Below are 21,964 nucleotides of genomic sequence, written 5' to 3' on the forward strand. Positions count from 1 at the left end.
TGATAAGAATGGAAGAAGTTGTTCAGAAGTTCTGTCCACGATGCATCCTTGCAAGCAACAATGTTGCGTCGACGTGATGGGAGTGCTTGCACGCTCGCAATTGCTTGCGTACGCACTGACTTCAGAGAAACATCATTGCCATGCAACATGGGGTATATATATGCTTGCAAGGATGCATCGTGGACAGAACTTCTGAACAACTTCTTTCATTCTTATCATGGAAGTTTTGGCTCCGGTAATTTCCTGGTTGTGGCATCGAGTTAACTTCGGCTGCCGAAGTTAGGTGAACTCTCTCTCTCTCTCTCGCTCTCTCTCCTCTCTCTCGTCTCTCTCTCTCCTCTCTCCTCTCTCTCTCTCTCGTGGGTTTTATTAGCTTCAAATTCTCCCTAATTCTTGGAAAAAAAAAAAAACAATTGCACTTTACAAGGCGTGAAATAAAACCGAAATTTCATTTTGACGTGATTCGCATTTCTAATTATTCGCCAATTTTTTTTTTCTTTTTTTTTTTTTTCAAATATTCCGTGATAAAACCGAATTGAATGGAGTCTCTCGGATGACCGTATTTTATATTGTGCAGATGGGCGTTTCGTTCATTATTGAATTATTATTGAAGGAGAATTTTGTAACTTTGGCGAAACAGATGCAAAATGTTGTTTTCAAAGGTATAACAATGGAATTCATTTTCCCCCGTACTCTACCTAATCGGGATTTAATTTAGACAGAAATACAAACCTTAAATATATACAAATGTATGCACACGTACAACATCGATACGTACGTAAATGCATACATATATACTATATACAATATATATATATATATATATATATATATATATATATATATATATATATATATAGATATAGTGTGTGTGTATGTATGTATGTATACATAACCTGAAAAAAACGAGCAACAACTTCATCGGAAACTCCGAAAACAGATCGATGATTAGTGAGAAAGAAAAATTTGCCTAAAATTTGATCCTTCTGTTTAGAGAAAAATCCTTCTGACATTTTGTGGATTAGGTACTATTGTCACTTGTACAGCCTAAAACCTTCTAAAAAATCCATAATTATCTAAGGGCATAAAAGCTAATCGTGCAAATAAATGACACCCATTTTTCACACAAAAAAAAAAAAAACAACGGAGAAATAGCAATTTTCTCTGAAAAACTGAAAAAATTAAATTTTTATATCATAGTCACCCCCAAAATTCATTCTTTCTTATGAGAGTATCATAGACAACGACTTCGACTTATTTTTGTGAGGTAAACCATGAAAATTAGACTTTAGACGTAGAAATTATATTGGATATATAAATATTGAGAGGGTGTTGGTTGACGCACCAGGGGGTGACCGCTATAGAGGCGGGAGATGAATTCCACATGTATTATGATTTACTAAGATATATTATTACTATTATGAGTTAGTAACATGTACCACGGCATTCTGCTAGGCCAAAGGAAGACTTTTAGGAAAAACAAAAAAAGCAAAAATTTTGCCAAAATCACCTCTCAAAGGCGGTGTCTACCCTTAAGTAAAATTTCGTCATGGTTTTCCTTTTTTTTTTTTTTTTAAAGCATCAAATCTTAAAGCACGATTTGACAACTATATTGAGCTGATGTCAAAACACACTAGACTAAAGGTCGAAAATTTTTGTCCGGCGAGTTTTCACCACTACGTAGCACTTCTACGCACTTAACACTTACAACACTTGATCAAGGAACTGCACAAATACTTATCGTTATCGTAAAAAGTTCGGAAACAACTTGTAAAGTGACAAAAACTGCGCAAAACGAAACGGCAAACTAACATCAGTTAGACACCAATATCGAATGTCAAACCGGGGAGGGTTACTATTACTAACTTACTGAATCGGACAACACAACACTCGGCTCCTATTGGTTGTCAAGAGTGACGTAGTAGTGAAGTCATATACTACGAACCCTCCCATTGCTCAGAAACTATATGTAAATACTAGGGCCTCGACTACCTATTAAGGGCGAAAATCACCTCGTTTATGGAAGAAGTTTCGACCATTGTGCGAACGACGACTTTTATTTTTTTTACGCGCATTTTTTATAACATCTGAAATTGTAAAGAAACTGTCGAATTTAACTAAGATTTAAATCATAGACGTCTTAAAACTCGAATTTATCCAAGATTTAAATTATACACGTCTTAATATCGTATTTATAATTCGCGCACATTAGAATCTTATTAAAATCAATTATTTTTCTATATTTAATTATAAGCTGTCCACCTGATCAGCAACTAGCTGCTAACAGAACTACATACTTATAAAGGACTGTTGAAATAAAACTACAATAATTCATCTGAATCTATATTTACCAACTCAGGACATGTACACCTGGAATAACATAGCATTTACATAATCTTTGGTAAAACGTCAAAGAATAATTAACTGTAGGTGCTATTTAAAGGCTTAAATTACTGAAAACTTTCGCCACTGAATACATTTCAACTGATTGCCTAACGACCTCCTGGATTTGTGGTTAAAGTGGTCTCGTTTTCTCCATTTTCTTCTTGGATCTTTTTCCTGGAGAAGCAAATGATCCTACGAATTGCCCTCACCGTGTCCTTTTTGTAGCCCAAAGCCGAGGCACACACACCCATGCACAATAAAATGTAGACTGACGCGTGCTACATAGGGGATTGAGAGGAGGGTATAACGATAAGAGGATAAATTAAAAATCTCAAGAAAATACACTCAGTTAGACTGACAGCATTTTCTACTTTAATTAACACAGAAGACTGAATGACTCCATCAAGCGCAAGTGTTTATGGTGTAAGTGCAACCTGTCTGCTTTGCAGAATGGCTGGAATTATCCTTTAAAATCACCTCCCATCACACTGAGGTCTTTGGTATCCACACTCAGAATAAAAATTACACATTCCTAATGTTACACAAGTGCTTGTGATCTGAAGATTAAAAAAAAAAAAAAAATCATATAAGAGTCATTTCTAATTCATTGTGTATATTCATACACATCTCTCAGAAGGGAATATTGTCTCTTTCACATTGATGTGGTAAATGAAGGGTGCCATATTTAATTCAGATTCTCTGTCAGTTTCTGACACACACTTTCCTGATGCCTGTAGGAAAGAGAACCTCTTTCCCAGGTGGGAAACAGCTGAACCTCCTCAGCACTGCTCCTGGTGTCTGTTTCCCAGGTGAATCTTCAAGGAGCGCTTGTGCGTTGCCCTGTAGGAGCACATGGGACAGGCGAAGGGCTTCTCCCCGGTGTGTGTGCGTATGTGGGTCTTCAGATTCCCCTTCTGAGAGAAGGCCGAGGGACAGTGGGGACACTGGTGCGGTTTCTCCTTCGTGTGGACCAGGATGTGCTTCTTCAGGTGGTTCCGGCGATGCGTGAAGTAAGGGCAGTCGCTGCACTGGTAGGCTCTCAGGAGGTGGGGGTCTAGTAAGTCTTCTCCTTTCTCTGCAAAAATCTCTTCCTTCATCTGGAAAGAGAAGAGGGGGATTTTGGTGAATGGCGGAGAACTCTGTGAAAGGATTACGTGCAATGTAAATACAGGAATGTGGAGCTTGCAATTGAATGGAAGATTGTGTGTACAGCGTGTTTATCCTCAAGTACAACAGTCGAAAGATGATTGTGAACGTAACCACCATCCATAGGGGCAAGGAAACAAAGGAAGTGGTAAAAGGTAAAACATTACATTTCAGTTACTCTACACCTCTTATCAATCAAAAAAGGCTTTGGTAGCGCGCGAGAGCGCTATTCATAAGAGAGGTTTCTATTTACAGGCATTTAATGGGTATAGAATTCTTTATATGATCAAGAATGGCAGAATTCCACATACAGTACCAGTCACTGATGCTTAATGCATGCCAATATCTTTGGGCATTTTTTTCTTTAGGCAAGTGTTGTTAATTTCTGTGGCTGTTTTAATATTTTCATGTACCCAATAATGCAAAATACCAAATGAGGTTAAGAGACACATAAGCAACTTTGTAGGCTAAGGAGAGCGATCGTGAAGGCAGTCTGCAGAGACTGGTGAAAGAGAAGGTAGTTGAGAATGAAAGTCAGTGAGAATATGTGAGTTAAGGAGTTAAGTGAGAGTAACAGAGATGAAGCAATAATTGCTATCAAAGACAGTGAAGAATGTGAAGTCTGGAAAGTAGAAGAATCCCTGCAAAAGCTGTAGAAGTGAAGAGGAACGAAAAATCCCAGTCTACAGGAGACTGATGAATACACTCTCCTCAATAGAAGTGAAGTGTCAATTTTGAAAGCGAATAAAGGAAGACAGACAGAAAGAGGGATAATAGGTGAAAATGTATATAATTCAGAGGACTTGCAGGAGAGAGAGAGAGAGAGAGAGAGAGAGAGAGATAGAGATGAGAAGAGGAGAGAGAAGAGAGTGAGAGCGAGAGGAGAGAAGAGAGAGAGAGAGAGAGAGAGAGAGAGAGAGAGCTGGATGGTGTGGAAGAAATGTCAGAATGGAAGAGTCTTAATATTCAGAACCAGAGATGAATGACGTGATATGTAGGTCAAGGTTGGTGTGTTTTGTTTAATTTTTATGGGAAATATTGCATCTTTAAATATTCAAAACCAAAGGTATATAAAGAAATATCTACTAATTATAGATATGTGGAATGATATATTACAGTACAGCACCAACTAATAATTTTAGCAGTCAAGTTTAAGTATATTAATACGAATTATCAAACACAGAAGTGCAAAGTCATATATTACATTTGAATAAATTCACCACTCACCCCAAGACAGAACACAGCAAAAATGGTAACGTTTAAAAGAAATATTCTTTTTACTACCAGAATAGTTTTGTTCATTGTACTATCACTTATTATTTCTTCCTGAAAACTAGAAGGGCATCGTTAGTTATTTCTAGACCCAATAAATAATGGAGAGAGCTATAAAAAATAACTAGGTCTAGGAAGAAAATGATGAACAGAGCTAACTAGGTCTAACGCTTTCACATCCATTGTCTCAACTCTGACCATGTCATGCAAAGAAGAAGGCTTAATTTCTTAACAAATTTCTTAACTTATACCTTATATGAATTTCTTCATTTAATATTAAATCATTAACGTGCATGACTACGAAGACCGGATTTCCATTTCTCTGAGCTTCGGTGCATTAGACCTACAAAAGTAGGCTCCTGCCTTTCGGGAAGGTTGCAAACCACACCCGATGTTCATAAATTTGATGAATTACGAGTTTCTATAACTCTCAGAGTTAAAATTGATTGATGAATAACTCAGGTAAATGTAAACCTGGTCAGTAATCGTCTGATGTGTGCAGCTAATTTACTACAAAATGTTACAAACTGCCATTTTCTGAGGGGGTAGAATAGATGAAGCCCGGTTCACCGGCCTCTTTCAGGGTACGTGACGTCATAAGCGTAGTCTGACGGCAGGCCTAAGTGGTTTCAGTTTCTTGACGAATGAGACAGAAAAAAAAAATGACGTTTTCTTAACAAGCATATCCGACTAGTTGACGATAATGTTCCAATCCTCTGTTCTGAATTGCAAATTTTCCCAAATGATAGTTAATATATCTCGTGAAAGGTGAACCGAATAGTAGTTGCCGGGCTTATGACGAAATCTGTCGAAGCTACAACTGAGACTTGTACTTTGAAATCTGAAGATAAGAGTCAAAACCTAGATATACTGACTTGATAAGTACTTGAAAATAAATCATCATTTTTAGTCAACCCCCCCCCCCCCCCCTTCATCTGGAATGCTTTCAAACATTTTCCACTTAGTTATCATAAAGTGGAAAGCAGTTCGATTAGCTATAGTTCACGAAATGTTACGAATGCCAAACAAAGGTCGAACTTGCTACTGAATTCAAAGTATAAATTGTTTATATATCTACAGTAAATATATATTTGTTAGGTATAAATGGTATGAGGGGATAATTTGGCGTATATAACAGCAGCTGCAGTTTCTTGTAAACTATATAATTTCTTTACTGCTAGTGCACGGGATTTTAGAGTTTTATGATGACGTCTATAGACGGTGAACCGGACTTCAAATCTTGTTGTAGACTGACATTTTGTGTATAATAAGAATCCATAATAAGAATCGAGATGCAAAGTTGGAGCCTTCCAGATTTTTGTCGAGGACATCATAACCTTTTGTAATTGTTTACTGGAAATAAAAAATAAAAAAAGTGGCAGAATGATTAATAAATACCCAAGATTTGAGACTAACTAATCGTATACACCTTTGCCCAGCAACCATGCATCACGGGAAGAAAAACGTTAAAAAAAATCTATTTCAAAAAGGGAGTAATTACATTAAGCGGCATCTTCATTGCTCGCACATCCAAGCCACATGCTAATTTGTTCGTACCCATACGACACCACCACCAGAGACCTTAATAAATATATACACCACACCACCTTGAGAAAAATACTGGCAACTGCGTCAACGTTCGGTAGTAACATAATTTAAAGATGGCGGAGGGCGTGCTCCGGTAACACTGCATCCAATAAAGAATAGCTGATTTAATTGGCCGCTCTATAACGACAGCTGTCACTGCTCTCGGGCTTCCAGAAGAACTAGAAACTTCCTTATGTTCTCACTGTTACTTCTGCGTCTACACTTTCGTCAAACTAATTTTTCAGAAGGCTTACACAGCACTGAATTAAAATTGTTGACTCAGAAAGCTAGTACTATGCTTTGTCCTCTCATTTATGGAGCCCATTTGAGAGTGAATTCTTTCATAGATCAAAACAAAATCGAGTAGCTCTATCAAAGACTATATTCTCTGTTTACATGTTATGTTATGAAACTCAGTCTGTGAGTGACAAGGAATTAATGCAATGGAGAGTCTGGAGTTGACAGCTGTGAAATCAGAAGCCTTGAAATTAGAACAAATTATTATTTCTTTTTATTTGTTTTACGCGATGCTGTGTAGACAATAAAGCTTTTTCTTTAGAATTTAACGTTGGTGCTATTACTATCATTATTAATATTGTTAATATTAGTATTATAAATGTTAGTTGTTTTCTTGCTGTCAATATTAGTCTCGCGAACAGTTGATCTGAAGTTAGGTGTTAGTATACAGGCCATCCCCACCAAGACTGTAGTACAAGAGTTCCCTTCTATGAACACTAAATCGGGCCTGTTTTCCTTACCTTAAGACCGGGCTTAAGTGGAAGCAGAGGACGTTGCGTTTCTTGTTGCTGTTGTTGTAGTATTGCAAACCAACATCACCAAAAGTTGGTCTGAGGCATATCCTTTGTAGTAGTACTAGTGGCTTCCCTCAGTCTAGGATTCGCTATATTTTCTTTGGCTTTTATTCATATCATCGTTTACTGCTATTTGTTTCCATATGCATTTATTCAAAATAAAAACTGCTCTTCATACTTATTTTTTTCAATCATGAACGCTATTCTAGTGAATGATTACTATACTCTGTTTTTTTCCATCTGTCCACCCGCCTGTGGTGTTTGCGCATGGTAACACTGCGTCTCGGGTTTTAAATAATATCCTATTTCGAATATTAACTGTGTAATTCTCATACAGTAAATTATTAAAACACTTCTCAGGTGCAAATGTACATCAAGATGTCCTTTTATTTACCTAAAACTTACACATAGCGTAACTATTTAAAGCCCGGGACGCAGCGTTACCATGCGCGACCACCACAGGCGGATGGACAGATGGAAAAAAACAGAGTATAGGTAAAGATGTGGTTAATGGCCTGTGAACTTTATGCTCTGCTACTATTACCGCTATTAATCCTAATAATACTTTTTTATAATAGTTTTTTTTTTAAATCAACGTTGGTTTGATTTCTCGTTAAATGCATTTCAAAGTTTGGTCACCCGAGTGCAATATGCAACAACACTGAATGGTGGTACTACTCTCCCAGAATCCTAAGAGATCTCGTTTCCTAACTGAATAGTTATTCGACAATTTTATCAATAAATCCCACTTATTTCTTTCATTCATATTCAGACATATCCATCTTTTTGCCTTGAAGTTCCCCAGGCATGCGATATTTCGCAAAGCTATCGAGTTAGTTTATTTTCCATTTCAAAATAAAAACCTACGTCCCTGAAGTTAAGTTTCGTTTTAAGATTGTTTAATTTTCATCTATCTTATTATTTTTTTCTGACGTTATATTTTAATCCTAAATTTTAAGGTTTGATTTAGATCCCAAACAGCTCAATCTTTTCCCTCAACGAGTCAAGTTTATTTCCCATTTCAAACTATAAATCTACGTCCCTGAAGTTACAGAATCGTTTTAAGATTAACCGTTTCATTTTCATCTTTCTTTTTTTTTCAATCTGACGTTATATTTTAATCCTAAATTTTAAAGTTAGATTTAGATCGATTCGAAGCTCTGTTACCGCCCGTGAAAGCCTTGCAAACGCCCATATGAAGCCGTTGCATTACTCCGATTCTAAATGGGTGCCCTTTACGTCTACACCAGACGAGACGGAATCCACGAAGCTTTTAATCTGTTCATTGACAAAGGTAAAGAAGGTTATGACACCCTCGACTTACCTAAAAACAAAAACGCCTTGGTGGGGGGGAGGGGGTGAGGGGGCTTGGCTCTATAAGGCCCTAGCTTTCCTCCCTGTGGTGGTTAATCGTGTGGATTTCCAGCGAGCGCTTGTGAGTGGCCCTGTAAGGACACCTGGCGCAAGCAAAGGGCTTTTCCCCCGTGTGCCTACGAATGTGGGTCTTCAAGTTGCCCTTCTGCGAGAAAGCGGCCGGGCAGAAGGGGCACTTGTGCGGGCGTTCCCGCGTGTGCACCAGGTGGTGCTTGAAAAGGTCGGTCCTTAGGACAGTGGTGTACGAACAGGCAAAACACTGATAGCCCTTTAACGTGAGATTCTTTACCGTGGGATCCGATGGCGGCGGCGGCGTCGTCGACGCCTCCCGCGGGAATTCCTTCTTGATCTGCAAAGAAACGAAAGGGAGAAGAAGGTTATTGGGCGCCTAAGTACGCTATAAAAAGAAAATACCAAACAAAAAGCAAAACTCTTCTAAGGAAATCTGCCTTCTGTGGCTTTGTATTCCAGCGTGAACACTGACGAGGAACACCGTCCGGGTGTTCGAACCGTCTTTTGTTTTGATCTTTTGTATACAATACGATATATTTATATGCTTGGTGGTTTTTTTGTTACAGTTTATCACGATATTGTGGATTTCTCAGCAAAAGGGAAAATGTTTTTGAAACGGGATCTCGGTACTACAGTATGTTACCCTCACTTTCTGTCCATTTATCAGTGCTTTCCTCTCTCTCTCTCTCTCTCTCTCTCTCTCTCTCGTCTCTCTCCTCTCTCTCTCTCTCTCTCTCTCTCTCTCTCTCTCTCACACACACACACACGATACCAAACCATATTTCATATTTCCGTAAATGTGAAGTGGACGAGAGAGTGAGTTACAAAGTGCTCTGGCTATTCTTGCAATAAAAATAGCAGATTTTAAGATGTAGTAAAAAAAAATCTATACAAGATATGAACATAAATAAAAACTACTTTCTGCCTTGGAGATGGTTTCAAAAGAGCGAGCGCGCGCAAACACGGACACACGCACGCACAAATAACCAACTACCGGAAATAATCCGTAAATAACATTGATTAGTATATTAAGAGAGTGTATATATATATATATATATATATATATATATATATATATATATGACTGGTAAAAATGTTCTGTAACAACAGAATTCCATCTAATAAAAGGAGCCCATAAAAACACCAAAATGTAGAGAGAAAAGTACTATATTTCAGAGACTGCTGTCTCTCTCTTCAGGTATATGAATGAGAAAAGTTTACAGAAAAGGTGGTATTTATACCAAGAGATCCGTCCACAAGTAAGCCAATTTAGGTCACCCCCGCTGATAATCTTCCTTTAATCTTCTTAAGCGTTGGTTGAATGAACACTGCGTCGACGACATCTGAGATCCAAGCCCCTTTTGAGATGTTCATTACCTGCTTCTCTTTTATTAAGGCCGATTCCATCATTTGACTCTTGTACCGGCAGTTGCTGCTATAAATTACACGTGACATATTCCAGTTTATTCTATGGTTATGTTCATTTATATGGTTGAAAATAGCCGAGTTCTGTTGTCCATACCTAACTGACCGTTCGTGTTGTATTAATCTCTGGGGAAGTGATTTACCTGTAAATCCGATGTAAGATTGGTCACAGTCCTGGCATGGGATCTCATATACCCCAGAGTCTTTGGGAGATGTCTTTTGTTGGACGTTAATCAGGGATTTGGCTAAGGTATTTGGGTAGGTAAATGCAAAAGGGTTGGATTTCCCAAGGGTGTGAGTTACTCTCTTAATCGTCTCCAGGTGGGGAATTTTTATTTTATTGTTGGGTGTGTCTCTGGTCTTGTCTTTAGGGGGTCGGTGGAAAATTACGTTTGCTTTTTGAATTGCTTTCTCAATTATATGGTCAGGATACTTTAAAGATGAAAGTTGCTTGCGAATTAGTTCAAATTCTTTTTCCAGGAAATCTGGGGAACAAATTCGTAAGGCTCTTAAGAATAGGTTGCTAGCTACACCTATCTTATAGATAGTACTGTCGTGATAGCTAAAGTAGTGAATATATGAAAGTGAGAACGTTGGTTTTCTGTATATGGTAAATTTGTATTCTGTCGTGTCTCTGATTATTAAAACATCAAGAAAAGGAATTTTGTTGTTTGTTTCCCATTCAACTTGAAATTTGATGCTGGGCACTCATGCGTTTAATTTTGAGAGGAATTCATTAAAGTAGACTCCCTATTCACAAAAGTACCAGTACAGGACGTTCTTCAGTTTTTAAGGGAAAAATTATCCCCCTATTCAGATCATTTCCCTTTGGCGCTTGACAAATAATAAAGTTAGTTGAATTATGTGCATCTAATAACGTATTTTCATTCGGGGAATCATTCTACAAGCAAAAATTCGTGTGTAGTATGGGTAGTCCTTTAAGTCCTATTTTAGCCAATCTGTACATGGAATACTTTGAAACTACAGTAATAAATGCAATAAAACCCAAAAACACATGCTGTGGATGAGATACGTGGATGACATACTAACATTTTGGGATAATAAGTGGGGTAATTTTAATGAATTCCTCTCAAAATTAAACGCATTAGTGCCCAGCATCAAATTTAAAGTTGAATGGGAAACAAACAACAAAATTCCTTTTCTTGATGTTTTAATAATCAGAGACACGACAGAATACAAATTTACCATATACAGGAAACCAACGTTCTCACTTTCATATATTCACTACTTTGGCTATCACGACAGTACTATCAAGATAGGTGTAGCTAGCAACCTATTCTTAAGAGCCTTACGAATTTGTTCCCCAGATTTCCTGGAAAAGAATTTGAACTAATTCGCAAGCAACTTTCATCTTTAAAGTATCCTGACCATATAATTGAGAAAGCAATTCAAAAAGCAGACGTAATTTTCTACCGACCCCCTAAAGACAAGACCAGAGACACACCCAACAATAAAATAAAAATTCCCCACCTGGAGACGATTAAGAGAGTAACTCACACCCTTGGGAAATCCAACCCTTTTGCATTTACCTACCCAAATACCTTAGCCAAATCCCTGATTAACGTCCAACAAAAGACATCTCCAAAAGACTCTGGGGTATATGAGATCCCATGCCAGGACTGTGACCAATCTTACATCGGATTTACAGGTAAATCACTTCCCCAGAGATTAATACAACACAAACGGTCAGTTAGGTATGGACAACAGAACTCGGCTATTTTCAACCATATAAATGAACATAACCATAGAATAAACTGGAATATGTCACGTGTAATTTATAGCAGCAACTGCCGGTACAAGAGTCAAATGATGGAATCGGCCTTAATAAAAGAGAAGCAGGTAATGAACATCTCAAAAGGGGCTTGGATCTCAGATGTCGTCAACGCAGTGTTCATTCAACCAACGCTTAAGAAGATTAAAGGAAGATTATCAGCGGGGGTGACCTAAATTGGCTTACTTGTGGACGGATCTCTTGGTATAAATACCACCTTTTCTGTAAACTTTTCTCATTCATATACCTGAAGAGAGAGCAGCAGTCTCTGAAATATAGTACTTTTTCTCTCTACATTTTGGTGTTTTTATGGGCTCCTTTTATTATATATATATATATATATATATATATATATTATATATATATATATATATATATATAGTTCATTAGAGAAATAAAATACTAATTTCATTTTTTTTTTAAATTTGATAAGTTCTGGCAAGTGAGCTTTCTTTTGATAAGTAAAAAAGTTTTGTGACGATCCTTTTGTTTACGTAATAGATTTCACACACAAAGAGTCTTTAGTACTTTGGTTTTAAATAATCAACTAGACTTACTCTTACGGCATTTATTTGAAAAGACAAGAACATCAGAGGTTTTTTTTTCACATGATCTACTATAATAGCAACACAGAAAGTACCACTAAGAGCGAATAGGCCTAATATACATCTATTAGAATCAATATAAATCTCCTTTAAACTCTAAGTCATTCAATATGGATAATATTCACATTACAGTACTACAGTCTTATGCTCATAAACAAAGCGAATTTATATTGCTAATGACTCTTTATACTCAGAGCCGTGAACATTAGACCAAGGAGTACGGCACGAGCCACTCTGTGGCGTCGGTGTGTGGCGGGGGACGTGGCTTCTCACAGGTTTCCATTATCTCTAAAAGCTGTGGCGGGGATCAGCGACAGACAGCTCGCCACAATCGCTTGCCACATATGCTCATGTGCTCTAGCTTATAATATGGCTCTGATTATAAACAATGGAAACCTGTGGGAATTGCCTCATCTCCGCCACACACCGACGCCACGTGGCTCGTGTAGTACTACTCATGGCCTAACGCTTCTTGTAACATTTTGTCAGCAGGTTGTAATACATTCCGTGGGTGTCTTAACTGCCTGACACATTCGATATAGTAAAAACAATAAACGATAATTGAAAAAACAAAAAATAGTATTTTAGGATACGAAATTCGATACTTTCTGCTCATAAAAACTATCAATTTCAGTGAGATTCAGATACATGTGTAAGTCTCATCGCTTGGCGATAGACTTTTTGTGTTCTCCTTACGACTAATGTGTTGGAAAAGATTACTAGGTCGTCCATGTAGGCATGTAGGATATCTCCTAACAAGTCTCCAAACACGATGTTTATCATACGAGTAAAAGTTATAGGAGCACAACGTAAACCAAAAGGCATACGCAAAAATTCATAATGTCCCCTGGCTGTGCTGAAGGCAGTGTATGGGATTGTGTTGTGTGTGAAAAGCGGTCCGTATGCTGGCAAAAATGTAGGACAAGAAAGACTCACGCCTTTGCATTTGAACAGTTAAAGTATCTCCAGGGCACCTAATAAACATTATAGCCCAATATTATACATTAATATATTCCTAAAGGTATTTTTCGGGCACCTAATAAAATATATCAGCCCTATATATTGCATTTCTGCAGATTTCCATAGTTACACAATTATACCATTGCACAATTATATTTATCTATTTACAAAGAGTGACAAGTACTCTTTAACAATTATCCATGATCATGCTATAATCATTATTTAGTAACCATTATTCTTAATCAGGTTACCTATTATCATATTAATCATGTATACATGTTAATCTTTTGATTTTTACCTTTTTATTATTTTTGGGTACCTAATCATTATTATTACCAAACATGGATCTATATTTTCCATGCATTTATCTTTGTTTATGAATATGTCAACAAGGGTATGTAACAGAACCTTTTTATGCATTTAATCACTTATTATGTTATACCTAGACGTATGTTACGAGCACGCTCCTATGAACAATGTTTAAAGTAATTTTTTTTGTTATTCAAGGCTTGAATAGGTAGCAGTCCGAGCCTAATGTAATAAATACATTTATTAAATTTACAAGATCTGTAAATATAAACCCATGACCTGAGGTCATGGCATTAGGAGGGTCCTACGTGACCAAAGCAGACCTAGATTACGCTATGCGCTGTCTGCAGTAGCCTGATCTAGCTCTGCTTTGGTCACGTAGGACCTCCTAATGCCATGACCTCAGGTCATGGGTTTATATTTACAGATCTTGTAAATTTAATAAATGTATTTATTACATTAGGCTCGGACTGCTACCTATTCAAGCCTTGAATAACAAAAAAAATTACTTTAAACATTGTTCATAGGAGCGTGCTCGTAACATACGTCTAGGTATAACATAATAAGCGATTAAATGCATAAAAAGGTTCTGTTACATACCCTTGTTGACATATTCATAAACAAAGATAAATGCATGGAAAATATAGATCCATGTTTGGTAATAATAATGATTAGGTACCCAAAAATAATAAAAAGATAAACATGTTGCGTATAATTTCCTCTGCCAGTTAGTTTCTTATACTAAACAGTAAGACTGTATGGATACATTGTAGTTTCTAGATACACAAATGTTTCCTATACGAGGCAATAAAAGTCCTCTTAGGTGACGAGCATATACTAAACACACACGTAGGCCTACACTAAACAGCGACTATACCTGTAAATCCACACGAAGCACTTTTATAGGCTTACGGTACCTGACAATGGGAAGGCTTATGATAAAAGTGTAATGACACGAAACATCTTACACCGGATATGACCTCGTGATATCCTTATAGAATGCTGAATCTTATAATGTTTAAAAACTACAGACTAACATCATACAAATAAACTGGTCACAATGAACGTAACCTCTCGTTCTGTTGTTCTATACACACACACACACACACACACACACACACACACACACACACACACACATATATATATATATATATATATATATATATATATATATATATATATATATATATATATATATATATATAAAGATAATTCTTATAATTCATTGTAGCCTACGGTCTAAGCATTAGTTTGAAATATGTCCCATCTACCATTACATGACTACAGCTACGAAAACATGGCCACACTTGCTAAAGTAGCTACACAATCATATTCTTGACTAGACTAATGTTTTACATTGCAGAAATCTCTTAACACTCAAGTTATATATACATATTACTCTACCGAAGAATAGTCTAACTTATGTTATAAAATGTGTTGCGATAATTTTCCTGATGATATAAGTCTTTAAAGACACAATGGCATATGTTCATACTAATGAGAGTTTTTTTTCAAGAAACCGAGTTTTTCTTCCATCATGGAGTACAAAAATTGGAATGAACAGAAAGCATAGGCCTATGTCTTGGATGTTCGTAAGCTACCCGCCAAAGTAGCCAACGTCAAATAAAATATCAGACAATAAACAAATAGACAGAAAAAAAGTATTTCTAGAAAGCAAAATTGGTTACCAAAATTACAAAGGCATTCTGTACTGAATCACTTGAAGAGGCTGTTTATTTGCCACCTTCATGAAGAGTTGCCAGATCTGGTGACAAGAGAAGGAGGATGGAGGCCTATCAATTAATGGAGTGGCTGGAGACTCAATGCACAGACGAAGAGGCCGTAAATACAAAAGATGGAAATATTGAATGAGATTAAAGAAAGAAAACCGTATGTTTTATTACTCTCTTCAAGCAGTTCTTCGAAGACTCATAGGTCTGTATGAATTCCCGAATGGAAAATGCTAGCACCCAAGAAACTTTTCCTTCTTCCTGTCAAAAACTCTTCGAAAACTCATTCTGCTTAAATGGTCATACTTATTTATATCACCAACTCATTGGTCATCCTCTTCACCACATCGTTCAACAATGATGGCCGCAGTTCACCTCATAGTATCTAAATGATGTAGTCCAATACACCCATCAAACTGAAATTCCTCTAGACCTATTTCATTGTTCTGCAGGATTTTTTAAATTTATTCTATTTTATTTTTTAAGGAAGTAGATGTGATGCTTTGGTCTCCAGACTGACTGAGAGAAGTCGAGTTAAGATATAATCTTTGATCTCCTGCCAGTCCTCAATGGAACTGGAGTGATTGTAAGCACTATCTGCAATTAAGATAGACAACATCACTAGAGGATGTGGGCCTCACAAGCCTTGAAATTTGGTGGTGGTGGTTTCCTTCTATCCAAAGAACATCCCTTTTCCCATTTCACAAAAGGAGTCTGTTTCGTTCGAAACTTTTGGCACTGGAACTAGTATCACCAGTCCGAGATTTTTCGGTTACTCGGGGAGTAAGCCTTACATAATACTTTGTTATCCTTGTTGGGGGAGGGAGGGTAGGAAAGGTCTATGGAGAACCTAAAAAGGTGTTTCACGTTGAGCTAAAGATACAGGAGATTTAGGACAGGTTATTTTTTATTTATCAGAATGAAAATTTAAAAAATAATGTGCACGTTAAACAGTACCGAAAAATTATTTAAGATAAAATATAGCATAGTAATTATTTTAATTTTCATTGGTGAAACGAGACTCTACTTGACCATAGATTTTAGCATGTTTTAATTTATTTGGTGTACTGAATTTAGAGGCATGTTTCTGTTCAATTATTTTATGTTTCCACTCATAACTGAGAATATTTGAACGTGTTTAATTTTTGCCCTTTGTATTTGATCCTTGTTGTTAGTCTGAGTAGTACTAAGTGTGAGTGTTAATTACGAAGACCACTTCACACTAAGTTAGGAATACGTATAATGCTTACAATCTTGCATGTGTCCCGAGTAAGCTGGAAGTCGTATCACGCATTGTTTGTACGTACTTTAGTACGTGTGTCCAGCCTTACTGGAAAAGCCAAACCATTTCTACCTTTTCCGGCTTAGTAGCTACAGCAAACTCTCTTTCCCAATACTTCACTGACATTTTCTCAACGACCACTACCCTTTAAAAACATTATGACGCATACGATGACACATTTGCACTTATTCGCTTAAAAAATCAGTGTTCATTTGCAATTGCTAAAAGTTCGTGGGAAATACCTTAAGTTAGATATCGAGAGGCAGTACATACAGGTATGATTTCCTTCCTAAAATCACTAGATGTTCTGCGCATGTTCAGCGCAGCACTCAGCCTGCCCCTCGACTGAACAACACTGATTTTTGGTGATGGTTATCACGAATAATTGACTACAACAATGTTTCAGTTAATAAATCTTATGATGGAGTGGGTTTCGTGTGTCATTGTGAACCAGTCATGGAGAAAAGCCCAGTTTAACGTTTTGAAAAAGCGGTAGTGTATCACAAAACAGTGTCTTACTTAGCTCAAATCTCGGTAACTTGAAAAGTATTTACATGCTCAAGTGGCATCGGTTTTCCAGTATATTTCAATATACCATTTAAATAATCCAAGTTGTAAACTGTGCTCGTAACATTTGAAAAATGAAAAGATTAGCAATCTCGATCTTCTAATCAGAAGACACGAGAACACGTGCATAATATTTAGCTAGAAAAAAAAAAAACATCTCAGCTGTTGTTGCTTTTGTATGATGGCAGCTTCCTCTGAACCAACACACATGAATGAATTCATATATTCTCCAAATGAAAATCTACCCCCCTTGCTACAGTGGTTTTAAAGTGAAAAAATTGGTACCATTCTCAAGAGAAGCGTCTTACGTCATGAGATGCGCAGTGCCTCCTTCATCTGTTTAGTTTGAGTTGCTGAGTAGTTTACTTAACCAGCTATAATATTTTGTTGCTTTTGGATTACCGACCGTGTCCTAACATTTTGAAAGTGGCTTTAAGGTTAATGTTAAAGTATATATATAATTTCTTTTAAAGGTGTGGAGCTTTACTTTTAAATGGAAGCTTTATAAAGAAAGCAGTTCATTTGAATTCCACATCTCTCTCTGTCATGCAATCAGTTCTACAAAAATATTACATCGACAAGTTCTCACATAGAGGTTTGTTTTTAGGCTTATTTCCCAAGTTCAAATTTAACTTTTTTCATATTTTCCAAGGATATGCGTTACTAACACATTGGCAATTTGAGAGAGAATCTGTGCCTATAATCATTACCAAAGCTCATGACATGGCATAATGAAACAATTACAAATTCTCTTCCTTGTAAAGAATATGATTTTTCATGCCTTCAGCTCTTCTATTACTTGATACATATTGCTATTGATTGCATCAACTGCCGTGAACTACCATGTCAATTGGTATTATTATAAAAATACAGGAAAACCAACATAACAGACCTTATCCGCCAATTATGGATCTCTTTCTTCCTCTTTCCTGGGTGCTGAGGAATATCAACATATGAAGCTTGTGCAATAACACAAACAACTTGTGTTAAGAAACTAAAGACTCATGGTTCAAGTGACCTGAAAATACCTTTTGCATAATGTCTAATACCTCAGTTTCCTGTTCTTCAAACGCAGAAGACGAAGAATGGTCTGGAAATAAATGATTTGGTTTCTGTCCCACAAAGGATTATAATTTGTTCCCAGGAATTCTTGCCAAATCTATGATACTTTTCTTTATTTTCAAAATTTAAACTTCAAGTACTTTAATTATTTTCCATGTGTGCTTTTATTCACAATTATTTACCGCCAAAATTCGGTTTAACTAAACTTCTTTCGGGAAGCATCATTAAAGAAACAATTGCTATTTGATCTAAACACCCGATGTCTAACATTCACTAACGAAATACAAACCTTCTCCCCCCCCTTTACAATCATATTTCAAGAACATAAAAACAAACCAAATATAATTTGATAAGAAAAACACTTCTAGAACACATAAGATACATAAAGGAAGTTTAGAACACCAAAAAAAAACATAGAGATAATGAAATTAATACTACATATCTCGATTTATGGGAATAACGATGCACTGTAGGAAGGTCTCTGTAATGGGTCATGTGCTCTATTGCTTAGTTTCTGACACCTGTATATTTTATTGAAAGAATCTGCCCACAAAGGCAAAAAATCATCAACGAAGTAGGTCTAACATGAAACATGGATTAGAGAATCAATAAAGCCCCGTTTACACAAAAGAATCAAAACATCTACAACTGGTATTTCTTAGCGTCCAGTTCCTTCTTGTGACGATTAACCATGTGGATCTTGAGTGAACACTTGTGAGTTGCTCTGTAGGGACACTCCGAGCACGCGTAAGGCTTCTCTCCAGTGTGTCTTCGAATGTGGGTCTTTAGGTTCCCCTTCTGGGCAAAGGCTGCTGGACAGTAGGGGCACTTGTGGGGCTTCTCCTTCGTGTGAACCATGTGGTGGCTCTTCAGGAGACTCTTGTAGTAGGTGAAGAAGGAACAGCTGGAGCAAGAATATGTCATTCGGTCTGGTGTATTGGAGCGCTTCCCGACTTCCTGGAGAGGCGGTGATTTTTCCTGCGAACAAACAGAGAAAACGAGTTAGCTGACAGGCCTTTCTAGGGGAGACTATTCTCTAATCTAAAATCTATTCCCTAATCTACAACTAACACACAGCATTTCAGATGTAGACAAAGCCTCTAAGCAAAATATTCACACTTACCGTGAGCACTCCGGCTGTAGTGGAAATAGAGACTCATCCATTAAGAAAAAACGCCCTTCTGTTCTATTCACGACCACGTAATTTCTACTGATTTCGACTGTTTAATGCAACCATTTGGTGGTATATATCAGGGCATGACTCCTCTTAGTCACTTGTCAAGTCTGAGGCAATATACTATGTTCTTTGTAGTTAAAAACATTAAATGCACATGTACTACTAAGATACACAAAGCAGACAAGAATGTTATGGAAAACTGCAAGACAGTAAGACTGTGGTTAACATAAACTGGACCAATCATAGGACTGAAGTGTGTAATATGCATTAACCAAATTGGATAAAAAAAACATCAAATAACTGTTAAAACAATGACAAACTTTCAAACGGAAATCGGGCTTTAGGATTCAACTTGAAGTTCCGAAACAGGGCAACTTTGACCAGGAACAGTGAGCACTGATCTGTATATGACCGCATCTCGAAATGGTTCAGCTAAAATGTAGCATTGTATAATGTATGGTGTGCCCCTACAGGTGATCTGAAATTGATTGTGTATGTAGTTGATTAGACCTACAGTAAACTGACAGTTTCACAGGTTAAGACTTGATGCTATAATCTGGCAATAGCCATTTTTTAAACTTGTTTTTATGTCAGCAGAAATTTTATTTCAATGTCTTTACATAATAAAACTCAACAAGCACTGAACTACTGACTTTGCATTTACTTCCCTATCGAACAGCTTATTATACCTCAAGTTCTTGCTGATATTCATGCCTCTATTTTCATAGCTTATAGCTCACCCCTTCTTTTCTTTCACTTTCATTTCATTTTAGATACTTCATCCATATTTTGTATGCCTGTACATAATCAAATTTTCTGTCATGCAATTGCACCTCAAATAATCACAATTTTATATATTATATATATATATATATAATTATAATATATATATAGATATATATATATATAATATATTATATATATATATATATATTATATATATATATATATATATATATATATTATATATATATTACAGGCAGTCTGCAGTTATGGGTAGGGGTTCTGTTCCAACAGTGTGATGATAACCGAAAATTTGGTTATCGGCACCTCTGTTAGGTATATATTGTCACCAATACCTGATTATTGGCGCCGATAAACAGAACTCTGTGCACATTGATGTTGAAAAACACTGATTTTCATTGCTAGACAAGAGCTGTAAACTGATTCCCTGACAACTGAGCCCGCAAATACCCAGGGAGTGCCTGTACATTGTACATATATATATATATATATATATATATATATATATATATAGATATACTATATAAATCTATATATATAATATATATATATCTATATAATCACAAGGTGGAGAGGTAAAGGCATGTCTCAGCGTAGTACATAATTTATTGCCGACGTTTCACATCACTTCGATGCATTTTCAAGGCTGGGAATGATAAAAAAAATATAAACATACAAGACTCGTCACTGATAAAACACCGTATAATATTTAAAATTTAAAATTGAACACTAAAACATTTAAAATGTAAAAATTATTGTACAACAACACTAGGTTGGAGAGACAACCTACCAGAGTAAAAAATAGAAGGTGACTGAAGGACAGAGTGGGGAGAAAAAAAAATAATAAAGTAAAAAAAAACACCCACACACAAAACTATGTAAACAAACAAGTGGTTAGGCTATGAACAGCTGAACTGACGAGGACTGGGCATTTAAAGTCGGTACATTAGTTTTGATTAAAATTGATTCCAGTGTTAAAAGCTCGTCATCTTTATTGGCTGATCCAATAATTTTAAAATCATCGATGTCCAAGCGGGAGCGACAGGTAATAGAGTGGTTCCGGATGCTGGATAGCTCAGGATTGGATAATTTGCATCCTGTTCGTTTCTGCGCCCACAAAGGAGTCAGTTTCCGAACAGGATGCAAATTATCCAATCCTGAGCTATCCAGCATCCGGAACCACTCTATTACCTGTCGCTCCCGCTTGGACATCGATGATTTTTAAAATTATTGGATCAGCCAATAAAGATGACGAGCTTTTAACACTGGAATCAATTTTAATCAAAACTAATGTACCGACTTTAAATGCCCAGTCCTCGTCAGTTCAGCTGTTCATAGCCTAACCACTTGTTTGTTTACATAGTTTTGTGTGTGGGTGTTTTTTTTACTTTATTATTTTTTTTTCTCCCCACTCTGTCCTTCAGTCACCTTCTATTTTTTACTCTGGTAGGTTGTCTCTCCAACCTAGTGTTGTTGTACAATAATTTTTACATTTTAAATGTTTTAGTGTTCAATTTTAAATTTTAAATATTATACGGTGTTTTATCAGTGACGAGTCTTGTATGTTTATATTTTTTTATCATTCCCAGCCTTGAAAATGCATCGAAGTGATGTGAAACGTCGGCAATAAATTATGTACTACGCTGAGACATGCCTTTACCTCTCCACCTTGTGATATCTGTAGGGCTTGAGCCTCCTTACTAGTCTTCTATATATATAT

At 36.6% G+C, this 21,964-nt stretch overlaps 1 protein-coding gene across 4 annotated transcripts in view; it reads right to left on the reverse strand.

Annotated features, from left to right (window-relative positions):
- Positions 1–2,369: 2,369 nt before the first annotated feature.
- Positions 2,370–21,964, reverse strand: part of LOC135205701 (adult enhancer factor 1-like) — a 271,537-nt gene continuing 251,942 nt past the window's right edge. The window contains exons 6-7 of one of the 4 annotated variants that reach the window (XM_064236677.1): positions 8,866–8,925; positions 2,370–3,482 (exon numbers count right to left, since the gene is read on the reverse strand). In XM_064236677.1, the coding sequence (XP_064092747.1) occupies positions 3,165–3,482; positions 8,866–8,925 (378 nt within the window). In that variant the 3' untranslated portion in view covers positions 2,370–3,164. Of the gene's footprint in view, positions 3,483–8,526; positions 8,926–16,297; positions 19,302–21,964 lie in introns of those variants that run through there. The other 3 variants (XR_010312577.1, XR_010312578.1, XM_064236680.1) reach the window with 3 other exon arrangements.

This window comes from Macrobrachium nipponense, chromosome 24 (assembly GCF_015104395.2).
Source record: "Macrobrachium nipponense isolate FS-2020 chromosome 24, ASM1510439v2, whole genome shotgun sequence".
Taxonomy (NCBI): Eukaryota; Metazoa; Arthropoda; class Malacostraca; order Decapoda; family Palaemonidae; genus Macrobrachium; species Macrobrachium nipponense.